The sequence below is a fragment of the Myripristis murdjan genome, chromosome 3 (assembly GCF_902150065.1).
Source record: "Myripristis murdjan chromosome 3, fMyrMur1.1, whole genome shotgun sequence".
In the NCBI taxonomy this organism is placed as follows: Eukaryota; Metazoa; Chordata; class Actinopteri; order Holocentriformes; family Holocentridae; genus Myripristis; species Myripristis murdjan.
Window position 1 is genome coordinate 24,775,780 of NC_043982.1, and position 18,860 is coordinate 24,794,639.

Here is an 18,860-nt window from a genome sequence, read left to right on the forward strand (position 1 = left end):
TCTTGGCTCCGCTGCCTCACATGTGCAGGCTGCACAGCGCCCCCTGTGGTAAGGAGGACCTCACCTGGCATAAAAATAAAATCCGTCCTGCACGTCCAATGCATGAAAGTGAACCTCTGTAAACTAAACTTATCAACAGTGGAGGAAAGAGAACTAGAAATTGCTACTCAAGTAAGCAGAAGCATTATTACCAGTGCTTACTTCAGTGAAACTAAAAAGTAGCTCATTCAAAATGCACTCAGTTATCAAGTTACTTTTTAAGAAACAATACCTAAGACCTTCTCTGTGAATTTCTAAAGGAGTACCAAATTCATTCTAGATTATTTTAATAGGACATTTGGAAATTGCAAAGAAAAGTCTGCCAACAAAGTAAAGCTCTTCAAGTCTGCTGGCTGATCAATCACTGCAAGGATCCACAATTAGTTAACTTATGATAGTCAAGGTTCACTATTTATAGAATGTAATGTATTTAAGTAGAATACTTAGGCAAAAAAAAGTATAGTACACAAGTTACTCAATTACAGTAACAAAAGTAAATGTAATTAGTTACTGTCACCCCTGCTCATCAGCCTGTTTATTTGCAGAAGACTTAATCTACTTTTTAAGGCTGTCATAATGTAATCATAATGAACAATATCACACTGGTGTAGATGTGATTACGTGGATTTTTTAGTGTATTAATGCTGTTCTGAATTATTTTTAGTTTGTTTATTTTTGGTTGGTGTTTTCCTTATGATTACCTTGAACCTGATCACCTTGATTACTACATTAAATCATACTAGCGCAAAGCAGTTTCAAGAAATAATCCCCATCATACAGGACTCCTTGGCATTTGCTGATCTGACAGCATGTAGCATGAGTAAGGCAAAACATTTACATCAATACTCTTCATCGATATTATAGATTAAGAATCAAATTACAGGAAAATTACAGGCATATTTTCCATGTCAACACATCAGCCTACTGTCCAGTCCCAGGACCATCTTTATGATGCTGCTATATGAATTTTCTTTGATGTAGATGCAAATGTTTTTCATGCATGAGTGACAAAAACATTTGTTAAAGTCATAAATTATACTTGATTTAGCCATTTATTCATGTTCTGTACATTTCCAAGATAAAAGACAGAGATGGGGAATCAAACAAATATTAACTTTTGAAAAAACAGCATTTCTGAAAAATGAAAAGAAAAGTGGGCACAATACACAAACTTTTCCCACTTAAGCCAAGACACAGTACAGTCATGCTAATGTCCAAAGCATCTTACTTGGAGAAACAATGACACACAAGCACATTACAAAAGTACAAAACAATAAAAGTCCCTTTTATATAACCTTTGCTGAAATTATTGCTTTAACAGAATGGTTATGTGCAGTATTTTCCCCCCAAAAAAGTGCAAATTCTACCAACATATACATATCAAGTTATAGATATACAGTGAGTTTCAGTTGATTACAGTGTACAAAGGAGAGAGCGTAAATCAACACTTGCTCAACAAAGCTATGTTTGTGCTACCTCGTGCAGTTTGTGGCCTCAGGTTGACGAGGTCAGTGGAGAGGTGTAAACACAAGGCCTCGTTATCTGTAGCAGCGGGGAGGCGGCTCCACAGCGGACCAATTAGTGTGAGGTGACGGACAGAGCTGTGTCAAATGTTACACACCTCCAAAAGTGTCTGTTCCAGCATCTGCTTTATGCTCAGGTTCTCTTCTTTAGCGCGTGAGACTTTATCTGTTAATATAGCATTGCACCGGTTAAGATCATACAAAAATAGACAGCACTGAGATGTACAGAATATGAACAGACAAAGCTTTAGACCAGGATAATAAAGAGCAAGAAGAAATGAGCCACAGATGCTGCGATATTGATCGCACAAGCATTATGGGGGTGGGAGGTGTGGCCTTTCTGTCAATTTTTGGATAATTGAAGCCAGCAGTTACTTGGTAAACACATATACTCAGTCCCTGTTATACATTATCAGTGAATTCACCGACACAGGCTACAACTGTCCTGTGTTGGAAAATTTGGTCATACTTCAATATGTAGACATATTCTTTCCATCTTACTGGAAAAGATGGATTTCAACTAAAGCCAGGGCTGCAGGCAAGATCACATCTGCTGGGTTTTAAGACAGAAAGAGGCCTAGCTGGGCCTCATTCAAACCAGAGACAAGGAAGTGACTGACAAGGCCAGTTTCACATCAGCACAAGCACCAAGCTTTGAATCCAGTGAGCAGATTTAAGTGTGAATGTGAACACCAATGAAACAGTTCCCTGTAAAACCCTCCCTCCACAACACCATCTTTCATCCTGCTACTGTTTTTCGTCTTGTATCTTGGTGAGGTTTTGTTTGACTTTATAGCTTTAGACTTTATACACCATGTCTGTTGTGTTTTAATCATTTATTTGCCAATTTAAGTGTCACTGAATAAAGGTTATGCTCCTATTTTAAGTTTCTCCATTTATTACACGACAGGGAAAATCAAATTGTGTTGGGCAAAATAATGCCTAGTTTTGTTAAAACTTGATAGAATAAGTTGTACTCAGCACAGTGTGACATATTACAAAAAGAAAGATGAAAAAATAGCATCTTGTGATTTTCACCTACAGCCCTGACTGTAACCTGGGTAAAATCTGTCCAATCCATAGCCCATCTTTTTCTAACCTGAGTCTGTGTGATCGTCCATTTTTAACCTGCACTTTGAGCATGCAATATATAATGTGAGAATCTGACATTTGATTATTTCTGTTTGATGAAGGTATTACTTGGTTTGAAATTGTGTGTCATAGACACAGTAACCTGTACTCCTAAATCACAGCGTTATACAAATGGCTGTGGCATTTGTGTGTCAGCATAATAAAAAGCATACAAGGGCCCCTCAGAGTTTAAGCCTCGTTCAAGGCTACTCTCAGTTCATTGGTCAGAAGACGGTTTTTCTCAAGCTGCTTGTATAGATGGTCTGGACAGTCAGAAAGCAGGAAAGAGAAATGGAAAAAAGAGACAGAGGACAAGTTAGTACAAAGGACAGAAAGAGTTAATGTTTTTGAAGAAACAACTGGCAGTTTCTCATTAAGCCTAGAGAACGGCTCGCCTCCTGAACACCGACTACACTCACTTCACTGCAGGACCAATATAACATCATGCTCTTACTGTCATTCATATATTTCTGAATCTCATGAACTCTCATCAATATACACTACTCTCATTACCCACAGCAACACTCACTCGTTATTGCGTCCATCTGAAAATCACATTTCGTCCAAACATCATGGTGCAAAGGGAATTTGTTCTTTGTACCCCCTATGCATTAGGAAGTACTTTCCCCAGCCAGTGTCACAGTCCCTAGTCTAGGTGAAGTGAGCATGCTGCAGAACCGCTCCTGTACATGAAGTGAAGCAGTCCTTTAAGATGTACTCTAGGCTCAAAAGAGAATTTCAGCTCTTATTTCTTAAAAAAAAAAAAAGGCACACACTCCATGCTAAACATCACTGTCAAGATTTTCGAGGGATTACCCTCAGCTGGAAGTCTCCTGGTCACCAACAAGAGCTCAACAGCAGAGTCTGAAAATTTACACATTTCTACTCTGATCTTGCTACTGAAATGCACAAATAACCATATTTCATGAAAAACCACTACAAACAGTTTAATAACAAAGCATACCACCTGTCAGTACTGACTACCCTGATATTTTCTTTAGAAAGGTCCTCAGGAAAACACGCTTCACAATATTAACAAATAGGTTGTTGAATGTAAAAAGGCTCAGTCACAGCTACAGCACCAAACTGCTGCCATTATCCCAAAAAACAGCCCTCCCAAACAGAAAATGGAACATGGTGACTGAAAGACGAGCTTCAGAGTTTATTCAAAAGCTACGACAAAATAAATTAAAAACACCAAAAGACAAAAATCATAAGACAAATGGGAGAAATGGAAAGGAAGAAATGTCACAGGAGCAAGGGGAAAAGGGGCTTAACACAGATGGAAGAATGTTTATTTTACAGAAAGCAATACGGCTCAAACTTCTGTACAACAGCTGGACTAATGGGTAGCAGCAGCGGTGGCCCAACATGCAGCGGTGGTTCGGCAGTGAGGAAATGCAGAGACAGAGGAGACAGAAAGTTGGGCGATGCTGCACGGGAGAGAGATGACGCTGCTCCACTGGCAGGTAGCGGCTGGGATGAAGGGGTGTAAAAAATTTAGCTGTGAAAGAAAAGAGGAGAGAAACAGAAACGTGTTGGAGGGAGGAAGGAAGGAAAGATGAACGGGAAATGACATGCATAGTCAAAAAAGGAAAAATAAAAAGAGACGCAGCACGTAAGGTCAGGAAAACAAGGGGAAACTAAGACTGAAATTACATCAATGCGGATTTCTGGATCTAGCTGTGTGGTGAGAAAAACTAAAAACTAAACCATTACAAAATGCTGTTGGTAGTGATCAAGCTGAGATTTACGAGACAAAACACCTTTAGTCGACACACTGAACAATGTTAGATTAGCAGGAAACTGGGAGTGAGGAAAAATGCACCCAACTGCAATAAAGTACTGTATGAATCACTGCACTCAGACATGCCACAAGAGGGTGCTATAGTATGGCAGTGAGGGGGGTTAGGGGTGATCAGGGTTGAAGCGCAGGGCAGACGCAAGCAGGTGGTGAATTACATGGAAGTCATGTCGTTGAGGGCGTGGTCCAGCTCCTCGCTGATGGCCTTGTACTTCAGTTTCTGGGCATACAGCTCGTCTATTGTGTGGTTTTACACGAGCAGAGGAGGGTGGAGGGGGTGACAGTGAGAGGGGGAGTGAAGGAGAGATGGCAAAGAATTTGAAAGAAAATAGAAGATAACAGAAAAACAAGGGGATTGTGAGAGAACAGAAGTCAGAGGTGAAAAAAAAAGACCAACTGAAAACAGCAGGACAGAAATAGGAAGGGCACATGCAACAGCTGCTGATGCTGTGTCAAATTCCTGAGGAGTCACTGAGAAACGGCCTCACATGTTCCATGACCATCTGAGAACTCCTTGGGACTATGTGGCCCTGCGCAGACACTGCAGCAGAATGCCTAATAACATCACGGTGAGAAATGCTGCTGCAAACGTTAATAACATCACGCTGGGCCTCTGTGGATCACTGCCCATGCATCGTTTTTATCCCACTATCCAACTGACTGTGCAGATATTTGTCCTGGTGACTATTTCAACACCCTGCTGACTGGATAAATAACATAGCAGCACCCAAGTTTACAAAAGGGGTCGTTTGATGTCCTCTTTTGTGATCAAAATGCAGTAAACTAGTGTGGAAGATATTAACAGAGGACTTTGAGAGGGGGAACTTAGCTGCAACAATGTTTGATGTCTGTGTACTTGCTGAAAGGTCAAAATATTTTCAGTTCATAACCGCCTCAAACGGCTACTGAAACAACACTCCCCTTTATCTACAAATGTGAGAGCAAAAATGTTTTCAGTGTATAAAACTAAGTGGAAAAGATTCATACCCTCCAGGTCGTCGATGGTCTTCTCCAGCTTGGCGACTGATCTCTCAGCGAACTCAGCACGAGTCTCAGCCTGGCGAGGAGTAACCGAGCCAAACATTAGCATAAACCCATTATGATGTTTGCATTATTCAAATTCAGCACAGCACACTCCTATGCAAGACAACTCTGACTACGCTACAACAGATAGTTACAAATAATGTGTGTAACACCTCTTTTTAAAGTTCACAAGTGCTGTAAAGAAAAACTAGGGACCCACATACTGTTATGGTACTGTTAAGTTATTCTCAGACTTGTTAGAAAACAAAGAAAGCAATAAATCAATAATCGGTTGCCATAATTTCAAGGAGCTTAGCAAAGATATGCCAAAAGAGCAAAAAAATCCTTTATTTAAGTATAAATAACCAACCAATACTGAATTGTGATTGATGACAACTGGGTAACTCACCTCCTTCAGCTTGTCTGTCAGGACCTTGATCTCCTCCTCATACTTGTCTTCCTTCTGTGAGTACTGTAGTTGGATAGAGCAGCCCATGTTAGACAGTCACCATCATTCAGTATAGCTGATCAATATCTAGGGCTTTTACTGTGGATGAATCTAGCTGATCAGATGTCCTCCTACCTTCTCTGCCTGAGCCTCCAGAGACTTCAGGTTATTGGTCACAGTTTTCAGCTCCTCCTCGAGCTCAGAGCATTTGCTGGTGTTTTAGAGTTGATTGAACAAACATCACAAAGATGGCAAAGATGGACAAGCAGACATAGGTGATGCAACTAATCATACAGACTAAAATTATGACAGTCTAAAGTGACCCTAAAATGGTTTGTTGACTATGTATTTTTTTTTTACCCTTTTTTAAAAAAAAACACAAAATGCACTGTTCTCTAAAGCAACGAGTTAAGGAACAGTAAATGTTGAGGAAGAAGAGCAACAAGTAGAAACAAGTTATTCTTACCCCTCAGACAGCTCAGCGCGCTCCTCTGTACGTTCCAGATCACTCTCAATGATCACCAGCTTACGGGCCACCTGGAGTCACAACATGCAAGGTTTAGACCCACACAAGCTTGATGCAGTCCTACACCATCAGACTATGTGATAATCTATGAATTCGTTAAGAATACATAGCAATGATAACAGCTGTGAATTAATTTTGCTTTTGTTAATCAGTCAGAGTGTGAGATCCGGTACATGTTGAAACCAATGGGTTACTTTTCACTATCAATTTGTCTTCTACACTGAATTAAACATTCTGATTCTGTAATTTATTTCCCAGTTTTATTGTGACTTGTTAATGTTCTTGTATTTCTGCAACACTGTTATCTGTGCTGTTGCCCGTCTTAGCCAGGACGTGCTTATAAAAAGATTTTTTATCTCAGTGAGCCTTTCCTGGTTAAATAAAGGTTAAATAAATAAATACATAAATAAATGAAATAAACACAAGTCTGGCTTTATGTGGTGCAACTGACTTGCAACTTCAGTTAGGTGCACATGTGCTAGTAGTATTTGAGTCCTGTCAGAGCCATCCCATGAAAATCATGACTTTGGGTTTGCATCATCATTTTCAACGTTCCATATGGGTTTGGTGACTTAAAAAAAAAAAAAAAAAAAAAAGCAAAAGTTTCATTTGCAATCTGGAACTAATTGTGTGAAGCTGCACCGCACTATAAAGTAAACTGTAAACTACAGACTGGGATGTAAAATGTCTCCACTGATGACAGCCTCACATTACATTAAAGTAACGGAGCCCACTGAATTCTGACCTCAGATGCGTCTGTGTGAACCCATTTGGCTGATTCCATATACTACGTGGGTGATGACAGGTGCACTTCAGTAAATCCTACTGGTGCCAAAGTTCAGGGGGCCGTGAGCAGCTGAGAAACTCACCTCCTCATATTTGCGGTCAGCCTCCTCAGCGATGTGCTTGGCCTCCTTCAGCTGGATCTCCTGCAGCTCCATCTTCTCCTCGTCCTTCATTGCCCTGTTCTCAATGACTTTCATGCCTCTGAAGGAGAAGAACGAGGAGGATGCAATAAGTCATAAGCAACCACAAAAATACAGTCAATATGCTGAGTAGAGTAGTGTTGGCAATGATGTCGTTTTTAAGATTGACCTGAGAGCAGGGGTCATTCTTACTATTTTCCCTCTAAGGATTAAGATTAAGAGAGGCCAGGGAGGCTATTCTGTATGCAAAGCTCAAGGGTAAGTTCACCACAGAGCACGTTTCTTAATGATGTCTGGTATGGAGGATTTAGGCAGGTGTTCATACAAAAGGCATGGTGCCATTCTCAGAGGATCACATGGACTTTCACACAATGAATAACAATACACAGAAAATACATATATATATATATTTTAATGTAATTCAATGTACTGGCCCATATCAGGCAGCACAGTGTGTGGTGACTGTGTGAGGTGGTGAGTAGGTCCATTGTGAACAAACTGGCAGAGCATAGCACAAACACTTCCATGATTAAGTGTCTGATTTGTTCTGACCCTCCCATACTGCAGAAACACGCACTAAAAAGGTACATTGATGTCAAGAAGTGAGGTCTAGCAAATGCAATTGGCAGGACTCCTGCAAAGTTTACACTTTACAAATAACACACCCTCCAGGCTTTATCATCACTATGTTTAGGTTTGATGTGCACGTTATGCAAGAGGGGAGGGAGAAGTGGGGTTACACTTTGTTTGCCATGTATATTGTATGTGAATATGCTTAGACCACTGGCAATTCCAGAAAAAAAGAACATCCTTGTGAATGGACAATAAATCAGTTTGTGATGTGTTGCTAATTTTTTTTTTTTTTTTTTTTTTTTTTTTTGTAATGCAGATAGACATCTTGTCCCTGCCAACTACAGATATGATGTTTCATTCTTGATATTTTTCTTCATAGCAACAAATTGTGCGAGGATGGGGATGGAAGACCGCCAAAATGTAAGTTTTATGTGATTTGGTGCCATTTCTGAATCTGTCATTACTGGACAATACATTCCTTGACTGTACATGAAACCTGCTAGGGGGCTTTGAGTGGCTTCTCAGTGGCAAAGTACCCACCTTTCGCTCTCATCAGCAGCCTTCTCAGCCTCCTCCAGCTTGGTCAGAGCTGTGGCCAGACGCTCCTGAGCACGATCCAGCTCCTCCTCAACCAGCTGGATACGTCTGTTCAGGGAAGCTACATCACCCTCAGCCTGGCAGGGCACAGCAGCAAAACGTCAGTCAGACTGATTCTGGACTGAGTCTGTACATTTTCACAATGTACACAGTGTTAAAACCACCTCTTGGACAAAATAAGGTAAATGTAACGGGGAACATTTGACCCACCCTTTGTGCCTTCTAGTCAATCCAAGCATCAAACCTACTTCCTGTCTCATAATGACTCCATTCCATTTGCCTCCTAATCAAAGTGGCTGTAAAAGCGTGGCTTGAGTTATAAATATTCTAACAAACAGCTGAGCTGCCCTCACAGAAGCTGTTTATTCGCCTCAGTACATTTCACCCATGATAGGAATTATTCAAGTGTGCCGCTGGTACTGCGGTAACCTCATCATCCCAGCCCTGCTTGTTTATTTCGGGTGTGACGCGCTCTGCTGGGTGGTGTCCTTTCATCCCTCCATCGTTGTGAACGACGGGCGCAAGATGCCAAACAACGGAATAATTTAAGCAACGAGAACTCGTCAATTTATAGCGCGCTGATATTGTAACATAGACCGCGGCGGTGCGGGCCTAGCAGCCACGCTTCTTGAGCAGATTTGCACTTAATGCTGTCGGCAGCCTGACGACTAATTGCCTTAAATCATTAGCTGCGGCTTACTGATTCCCTGGCGCTCCTCTCCAGACACAGCTCTCGTTGCAGACTCGCCGCCCGCTCCTCCGCTGCGTCGGCCTGCTCTTGCAACGATTTGATTTTCTTCTTGACAGACTCTAGAGGTGTTCCACCAGCCATTTTTTTTTTTATTGCTCCCTAGTTGAGTGTTTTCTGAGCTCTAAGTGTGCTGCCTGCAGACGAACCAAGCGGAGTGCGCAGCTTTTGATCCCTGACTGCCACAGCGCCTTTAATCAACCGCTGATGAGGATTGGGACGTGCCACCCAACACCGGAAGTAACTGATTTATACGTAAGAGTAGAATTGTATCAACAGAAAAAATAAACAATAAAATCTATCGGTTTATGATATGCTTTCAAATGCGTTACATTAATTCTTATTTTATTTTATTTTAATTTATTTATTCCCTCTCCCTCTTTTTTTCCTTTTTTTTTGGTTTTGTTTCATCACCAAGCAATTTATGCAGTGCATCCCCTACTGGTAAACTAGGTGAATCACCTTGCAACCTGTCCATCAAAATCATGATTTCATACATTTACTGGTTGAGTTACGGTCTTAAGTCTTGAAAAAATCTGCCGAGTGTGCTGTCTGCAGAGTCTAAAAAAAAGTCTGCTCAGAGGTACAAGATACTTCCCTACATGCTGACTTTGAATGATAAGTGCTTGTGTAAAACAGATCATTTTAAATCTTTAAATTAATTTACTGTGACTACAATGACTATTAGGCGTAGGCCTACTATGAATACTAGGCCTACCCAATTTCCCCTCGGTGATTAATGAAGTATTTCTAATTCTGATTACCATGACTACTACTACTAATAATAGTTATTATTATTATTATTATTATTATTATTATTATTATTATTATTATTAATAGTAGTAGTAGTAGTAGTAGTAGTATCTGTAAGTTAGGCTTATTTGATGTAAAGTTCAGCATGGACCAAAACTGTGTTAAATGTTCTGTAACTGAAACCAGGACGGGGCTGGTCGACCACAAATCTCCATGTGCCAACAAAATCCTCGACTGAAACTCTACCCTGGCCCTCAGATTCGCGCAAATAGTTGCGGAACGTAGTGGTAAGCCAGTGAGCTGTCAGGTCACCATATAGAGCACATGAGCTAAATTTAACTCTTCATCCTCTCTCGCCAGTCCTACAGACACTGTCCGACTGATTGTAGGCTACCATAAGATACTTATTTTTATGATCTTTTATGACTGGTGTGAGGTGGTAAACTTGTGGTATTAGTTTCCTTTAGTGTGGCCAAGATTGCGGTTCAAGGTCAAAACATTATGGGTCCCTCTTTGGCCGTTTGACAGTCAGCCCCAACTCACATCTGTGGCTTTCTTCTCAGCGAGCTCCAGCTTCTCCTGGGCATCCTTGAGGGCCTCGGAGTACTTGTCCAGCTCATCCTCTGTTGCCTTCAGCTTCTTCTGCAGCGCTACCAGGTCATCCTCAAGCTAGGTAGAGAGAGGTGTTCAAGTATGCACAGTGGACACCGAAATACGAGCTGAGATTTAGTTACACGGAGAAGACAGGACACATCGTTACCATTTATCATAATCAAACAGCACACATCAGAGTATGAGGGGACAGTCATTTAACACCTCACAGTTTCTGCAATTAATGCCTTTGGTGAAGTGTGTAAATAATAGTTTATGATCTTAATCACGTGATACATAAATATAATAATCTAGGCTAAATAATAACCAGTTAGAAAAAAACAACTATCAGCTTATTGTCCAATTCAAATTCCATGCAATTCTATCCCATATGAGCATGGAATTTTTTTCTAATTCACAGTCCGATTTCAGAGTAAATTACACCCAAAAGAAAATTGATTCAGACAGTAAAAGATCGTTTAGAATTCGAATTGCCCGCCTCCGAACTTTGAAAAAAAAAATCCACACAAATCAAATTTCATGCGCAAGATGTTGTCATATCACACAATCAGCGCCGGCGCACCGGTGCGTAAAAGCAGCCTACAAAAGTGTGAATCTAAAGTTCTGTGCAAACCTGTTTGCTCCTGTCCTCGGCTGCCTTCTTGTCTCCCTCTGCTTGCTCAGCTCTGTCCAAGGCGTTCTCCTTGTCGAGCTTGAGCATCTGCATCTTCTTCTTAATGGCATCCATGGCTGCTTAGTGTCGGGCCGCCGCCAACGGGAAACAGAAGAAACTGAATGACAGGGGCGAGAGTCTGCGAGCGTCTGAACCACACTGAGCGCCAAGCTGGAGTGCAAGCTCGCTCCGGCTGTAGTGAGTCAAATATGTAGCTACTTTGGCTGAGGAGTTACTAGATCCGCTTAGATACCCAATACTTTTTTGGAAACAGCCCCAGCTGCTCGCCAGCGGGGGCGTGTTTACCCCCCTACATCTCTGCAGCGATTCGCTCTAGCAAGACATTTGATCGCTTATGTGACTATACAAGGGGTATGCCGTCAAGGAGCACCCCCCTCAGCCACCACACACACACACACACACACACACACACACACACACACACACACACACACACACACAGTGTAAGACGTTTGTTCCTAATTCCAACACCCCTCTCAATGACAGGCAGGATGTAGAGGCTCAAAACTCAGTGAGCCAGTGTCCTCATCTGAGAGAAATGTTTTAGTAATGATGACCTAATTATCACCTTGGAGGGTTAAAACAATAATTTTGGAGTCCTAAAATGTGTGTGGGGGAAACAAATTTAAGTCTGCTGCACAGTGTCTTGTCTATCAGTGCCAATGGAAAGGATATATGGGGATATATGTCAATGAAGGGGCCAGCAAGGCAGCAAGAAGTTCAACATTTTGTTTTTTGCCACAGTTTTCTATAGTTCTGTTGAGGTCAACACCACAGAGGGTGGTCGTAGCACTCTGGTTTCTATCCATCCCAGGTATTCACACAACATAAATGTATCAGATTTGATAAGCTCCTGAGACTTACTCTTCCTCTGAGGGGTGTCATATTAGCCTGTGCGGCTTGTCTGTCTTCCAGCATAGTGAAAGGATCATGTCAGGGGGGCCCTGGCAGAACTGATGAGCATCTGAGGACCAATCAGATAGGCTTAACTCTGTGTAGACATCATCGAGTTTCAGCCAATAAACGTGCCTGAGAGTTAGATCTCAGATCAGTCACAGTGAAAGAAATGAACCACCGACCCCCCTCCACCCCCATCCCACTCAAGTGATAGTTCACAGGGCTGCCAGCACAGTCGCAGCTGTCGCACAGAAGTTGTGGTCGAGACTTGTGGTTGAGTGAGTTGGTGCCTCTGAGCAACAGGCGTTTTCAAATATTAAGGAAAGGATTGTGATTAGAGGACTATGTGTCAGACAGCATAACAAGACATTGCTGACAGTTTTGTCATTCTAGTGAGCCTTAGGATTGGCTGAGTGATAATTTCCTTTAACAGCCTCTGTGTCCTTCTTGTCCTCTTTGTCCTTCTTGTGCTTTTCTTGTAGGGGTATTTTTGGGATCTTATTGCGTGAAGAGCACCTGCTTGGCTCTGTACATGCCCATCATGCCCACAGGCACCCTTACCAAGCCCCACCTTCGCATTCTTCAACAGATCAGGCCCATTCTGACAAAAATAGGTTAAAAAAGTCTCAATTATCACACACACCAAGTAAACAATCTTTATTACGATCACACTTTCCGAGTCACAGTGTCTTATTTATAGAGGTGATGAATCTGGGCTGTCATGGGACAGCAGAGTCAGATCATTTTAGTCTGAACAGTTGAAGAAGAAAAGGATGTGGGAGATTCAGTCAGTCGTTCCCAGACTACATTCAGTTAAATTTTGGATTTTTTTTTTTTTTTTTTAGCCTCTTGCCCTTTTATCTCTACCACATTAACTCGTTTTCTCTTTCTTTGTGTCATTACACTACAAAAAATTGTCATACAGTAACAAGTCCTTCATTGTGATATTCAGTCTTGTGTATCTTAAAACAAGTGAAAAATCTGCTAGTGGAATGAGATAATCCCATGTTTCCAGTGCCAATCAACTTGTTTCCTGACTTTTCTTGAATGAGTAGTCATTTTCTTGATATAGCAGACTGATCTTCCTTACTCTGTCTTGATTCAAAACATTTATACTTGCTCCCAGAAACATTACTGAAACAAGTGAAACTGTACTGGAAATACGTGGAATTATCTTATGTCACTGGCAGATTTTTTTCACTTCTTTTAAGAAAAAACAGACTATTCAAACTAGATTACTTATCACTTCACATCTGTGTTTTAACAAATAAAGTAAATCGTTGGTGGTATAATCTTATGTTCTTCCTGTGGTGTTTTTTTTTTTTTTTTTTTGGAGGCAGTCAGCTGTTACTATGTTGTTATCCTCCCGCCGAGGCTTTGTTGACTGTTGACAGGCCAGCTAGACATACCACTCATTCACAGAGATCACAGAGGCTCATGGAGCAATCCATGTTATTCCAGCAGCCTGGACGGACAGAGAGACAAACATCGCCACATCGTACCTGTCCAAGCACTAATGGTTTACACAGTCAGGGTTAGGGCTTTGAGTAATGAGGCCTGCCATTGAGAAAGATGGATGTACTTACTGCACTGTAGATAGACAGATAGATACATACATAGATAGATGTAGATAGACATAGATATAGTGACAGATATGATGTGATATAGATGCATAAAAGTGTCAGATACATGACAAAATATAGTTAGTGGTATTTGTAATTGCAACTGCAAAATGTGATTCTTATCCAAAATGAAATGATAGTCTTTCCCAAGGCTCTGACACATGAACAACTTTTTGAGGCAACTTTGCAGACGGTCATGACCATTTACATATATTTATAATTATTTTCATTGTTTCAGCCCTGTGTTATTGACATTGATTTTATCCCACCTAGGCTACCTCCAAATCTTCAGGCCCCAGTAACTGTGCTGGCAGGCCTATGCTGTGACCACAAACATGTCAGCATGAAACGATATAATTTAGAATTTCTTGCAGAATAGGTTGGACTCTAAACTGAACTAAGCTCTTCCTGTCCTGCTGAAATTTAAATGTATTGAAGTAGCCATGAGCACTGTAATGGCCAATCATTGTCTTGAGTGTTATTCTAGATTCAAAGATCCAAACATTTCCCTTGTCCATTAATGCATGCATTAATGGACAAGGCATGGTGGGCATTAATGCAAATTTGTCTTTCGCTGATGCATAGCTCATGTAGAGATACAATACAGTACATATAAGAACACCAAATGCACATAGAAAGACAACACAGTACATTTAGTAAAATCTAATGCAGTAAAAAGTGGTGCACTGAATAGGAGTAAGAGTTAAAAGTTAAAAAGTTAAAAAGTAAAGCAGTGGCAGTTAATTAAATACTAAATCCAAAATGATGTATGCAAGCGTACTGTATCTCTGTTAGTTCGTAGGTTCCTCCATAGTTGCTTTTGAGCTGGACAATGGCAGTGGGGATAAAATATTTTTTAAATGCCTTCATCATCTCAAAAAAGGTATGAATAGGGTGATGTGTCAGCCATTCTGTCGTCTACTCTTGACGGATGTTCTTGAAGCTTGGTCAGTTTGTAGCCTGTGATTCTGGTTCCCTGGCTGACCACTCTGGAGTTTGGCTTTGCTCCTCACAGTCAAGCGACAGGACACAATGTTGAAGGTTAGTACACTTTCAATTAGAGATTGACAGACACTGCTCATGATCTCTTTTTTTGACTTTGAACCCTCCAAGTTTCTGCAGCGGAAAAAGCCGCTGCTGCGCCTTCTTATATACAGGCTCCCCATGCCCTGAGAAAGAGAGTCTGGTCTACCTCAGGGCCAAGGCATTTACAACAGGATACTTGCTCCACTTCTTGGCCATTAATCTGCATTAGTTTTGGTAGTGGGTCGGGCATGATGGTTAAAGATTCAAGATCTCTTGTATCAAACCACTCGGTCAGGTCAGGAACCTGGCACACATGTGTTTAAAGACTTAACATTGGTTCTGCATATTTCACTAAGGTGAGGCAGCTGTTGATGCATATGATCTCATTGGTATAAATAGAGAATAAAACAGGGATAGGGCACAGCCCTGAAGAGCTGCCAGCTGTGTTTAAAATTAACTCATCAGAAAAACATCTGTTCAGACTGACACATCAGTGTTGGTTGCATAAAAACTCTTTGATCCATAAGGTCAGGGCTAGGTCAACTTACAGGTCACAGAGACGCTTAATAAGTGCATTTGTGTGCACGGTTATAAGTTGATGACAAGTTTATGTATAAAACTCGAGCATATGCCCCTGCCTTGTCTAGGTGTTGTGATAGCATGAATGAGTATCAAGTTTGCATCTTCCATTCCCCTTTTAGCCTTGTATGCAAACTGCAACGGGTCCATTTGGTTGCTCAGTGATGCTGTGAGCTGTTTGCATACAACCTTTTCCATGCATTTGCTGAGAATGGGGGTACGAGCTATTGACTGAAAGTTGTACATGTCTTTTTCCCTGAGCTTCTTGGCAACAGGGATGATCATAGATGTTTTCCAGATGAGTGATACTGAGCAAATTTCAAGGAAGATAGGAATACAGTTGGTATACTATCTAGAAAAAACTTGTGTCACTGTTCACTGGAAAAACCCTTGTACTTAAAGCAATGACCAACAGTTTCATAATTTTTGTTTTGTACTCCACGTAGGCACTAACCCAACATATATGTATTAATAAAACACACAGTTTAGACTGTGACTTCTCCTATCACTTCTGCCTTCTCATATTTTCTCCAATAAATCACTGTTTTCACTTGCATAAAAATAAAATGTTTTTAAAGTAACCCTCTCATAGGTATTTAGAACAACAAATTTCTGCACTTGTATGGTATCAGTTTGCATAGAGATGAACTAAAATGGATATTTATTTACAGTTGTGAGTCATTTCTTGATTGATATTGGAAATAAATATAAAAATCAAAATATTTCAAACAAAACCTCCTGACAGCAGTGAAAGAGAATAACAGCAAGAGGTCAGAGTGTTGTGACGGTCAGGCAGCAGTTTACAGTGGCCGATATTCCCACGGTCCTCCTAAAGTATATCATCCCGCATGATGGTTTTATGGCCTTTGTATAGCCACACGAAGACAACTGTGGAAATCATCGTCATCAGCTGCACATGTTGACACTGTTTATCGATGGCTATGTATGCATTGCTGATTTACTGCAGTGTTTTATTGTATGGTACTCATAAATCAAAACACACAATGACTTGTTGTTACTGCCCGTTTGCTGTTGACATGAACAGATTCTTCCACCTGCTACTCTTATTGATTTATCTTTTTTGGTTTGTCTTTGTTTTACTTTTGCTTTTTCTTATATTTGACCTCGATTTATATTTTGAGCATATTCTATGCGTTGCTGTGCTTTTTGGATTTACACATCTTTTGTTTACCTTTGTTTCACTCGGAAGTGTTTGAGACTCATGTTTTTGATAATACACTTTACATACATTTTGATTTGACTTTGACTAGTCAGGCTTTGTGACAGGAGCCTTCCTTCTTATCATAATTCAATATATATCTATAATTCCTTCAGTAATAAAATGATTGCTTTTATTCACCACACCATTTTACATTGCCAAAAGAAGCGGACACAGACAAAAGCAAAGAATAAATAAGAATAGTAGTAATAGTAGCAGTGAGAATAAATTCTTTCAAGTGGACTGCAGTGTCAGACCACAGACAGGGCTGGTGCCATCATCCAAGATGTTTGAATGCTTCATCATAGATCTGCTGAGACAGCTGGGAGAGTCAAACCATAGACAAAGAGGGGGGATGGTGATGATTTCATTGTCTAGACTTGGGTTTCTCACATCCCTCTGAACTCTCAGTTTACCTGTTTAAATCCTATCGCTGTTTCACACAATCCATCTGAGTCAGACATTCTCTCGCTGTGTCAGACTCATTTCTGAGGTCATGTAGGAATATCAGTCAAGTGTGATGAGTGTGTCACTGGCCTCAGTTTTAGGCATCACAGCTGCCTCGGTCGTTACGTCAGCTGCGTGTCATTTTCCCTCAGTGGATTGACACACCTTATGTGACAGTGATCTAATCTCGGCAAAACATAAAAACAGACAGGCATTACATCCGGCTCACACAGGCTCGGAGGAAAATCAAGAAATCTTTTTTTGTGGCTGTACCAGTCCAGTTTATGGCAGGCAGCAACGAGTCAGGGCAGGCAATCTTAAATAGAAACTCTGAGGTGAAAACTGTCTTCAGGAGATGAAGGTTCTCACTGTGCTATGTGACACAATGCAGCCATCAGTAACAGTATCTGCTTCCTGACTTTTATTATAATTAGATTTAGGACATAAAAATAATGGATGAGCTGTCTTCAGTCAGCTGCTGGCCCACGTTTACTTCAGTGCCCATCGATGTTTCAGCCAAGTTCCTGGATGGAGGGATTTGCTTTCTAATTCAGGGTATCAGAGCCTCCCTCACTGTGCACTGTCCCAACCATTCACACATCCAATAGGAACTGGATAGTGCTTGGCTGACCCTCAGACTGATATGCCTCTCACCCATCCGGATTACCTCTTGCTCCCACTTATACAGATTTGCCAGTCTACCACTTGGGGAAGTTTAACCAGTTGCAGCATTAGGAACTGATTTCATGAGAACAAGGCAAGTGGGACTCCAGATTTTAAACCCGTGCTGGGAGCAGCTGCACCAGTGTAATTGACATTGCCTCCTCAGATTTTAGGGCGGGCCAAATTTAGCCCAGGTCTCAGCTCTTGGCCAAGGCTCAATATAGCTCTAAGGCTTAATGCTGACTCAGAAATACCATCTCATCCTGAGGCTCTACTGACAGACGAGACACTTAAAGAGACCTTGTTCACTTGTCAAGAGTCACCCTGATTATCTTTTTTTTTTTACTGGGATCACAGAATTTGCAGTGGCTCTACAGACCGTCATTATTGTTGCTAAAGATGTGTTTATTTTTTATGCGCATCTTTTCTCCCAAAAACCAAGATTGATTCAGTATTTCACTGCAAACTTCATTCACGTGGGTGAAATCAACAAAACATTTAAGCATACTTAAACTTGTTGGTGGAACTAGTGGGCGGATTTTAATATGCATGATATGAAATCTAGCGTTTAAACACACACATCAAAGACTTTTCAATGAGTTTCAAGTTTTTTTTATGGTGAAATTCCGGGACTCATAATTTGCTTGTTTCAGGTAAGACATGACACTGACAAAAATTTGAGAGATGCCACATTTTATGATCTTGAGAAAGACGCAGGGCCCCATATTGATCAATATGGATGCTATGAATAAATATTGATTTGAAGTACTTAAGGTCATCCACTCACTTCTTCAAACTTACAAAGCACAATTTCTCCATATATCACACATTACAAGGATTTTTAATACACATGAGAAGCTTGAAAATTTAAGAGTGCATTAGACCAAAGTACAGACTGTCAGCTTGGTTAAGGTTGAATTAAATTTTTGCCAACTTCTGTGAATCAAGTGTGAATCATCATTGCAGCCCAGATGTGAGTGACTTCTTCTGACTTCTTAGAAGAGAGGGGCCTATTGTGGAGAGTGTCTCTG

General features: G+C 40.9%; 1 protein-coding gene across 8 annotated transcripts; it reads right to left on the bottom strand.

Annotated features, from left to right (window-relative positions):
• Nucleotides 1-1,072: 1,072 nt before the first annotated feature.
• LOC115357084 (tropomyosin alpha-1 chain-like) lies at nt 1,073-11,541 on the bottom strand. Of its 8 annotated transcripts, XM_030048439.1 has the most exons (10): nt 11,317-11,536; nt 10,635-10,760; nt 8,534-8,667; nt 7,364-7,481; nt 6,435-6,505; nt 6,104-6,179; nt 5,930-5,992; nt 5,485-5,554; nt 4,656-4,734; nt 4,087-4,197 (listed from the first exon to the last, which is right to left on the bottom strand). In XM_030048439.1, the coding sequence occupies exons 1-10, from the start codon at nt 11,428-11,430 to the stop codon at nt 4,194-4,196; spliced, it is 855 nt and encodes a 284-aa protein (XP_029904299.1). In that variant the 5' UTR covers nt 11,431-11,536; the 3' UTR covers nt 4,087-4,193. The 8 variants fall into 8 exon arrangements, with proteins under 8 accessions (XP_029904298.1, XP_029904300.1, XP_029904302.1 ...); XM_030048438.1 differs by lacking the exons at nt 4,087-4,197; nt 4,656-4,734 and adding an exon at nt 1,073-1,728 and having other exon boundaries at nt 11,317-11,519; XM_030048442.1 differs by lacking the exons at nt 4,087-4,197; nt 4,656-4,734 and adding an exon at nt 1,735-2,956 and having other exon boundaries at nt 11,317-11,535.
• Nucleotides 11,542-18,860: the final 7,319 nt, after the last annotated feature.

Coding starts and splice junctions, on each gene's coding strand:
- LOC115357084 (XM_030048436.1), bottom strand. CDS start 11,430: ATGGATGCCATTAAGAAGAAGATGCAGATGCTCAAGCTCGACAAGGAG. Junction 6,180..6,434: donor CGCGCTGAGCTGTCTGAGGG/GTAAGAATAACT, acceptor CTAAAACACCAG/CAAATGCTCTGAGCTCGAGG. Junction 4,198..5,484: donor GACCATCGACGACCTGGAGG/GTATGAATCTTT, acceptor TTTCTTTCACAG/CTAAATTTTTTACACCCCTT.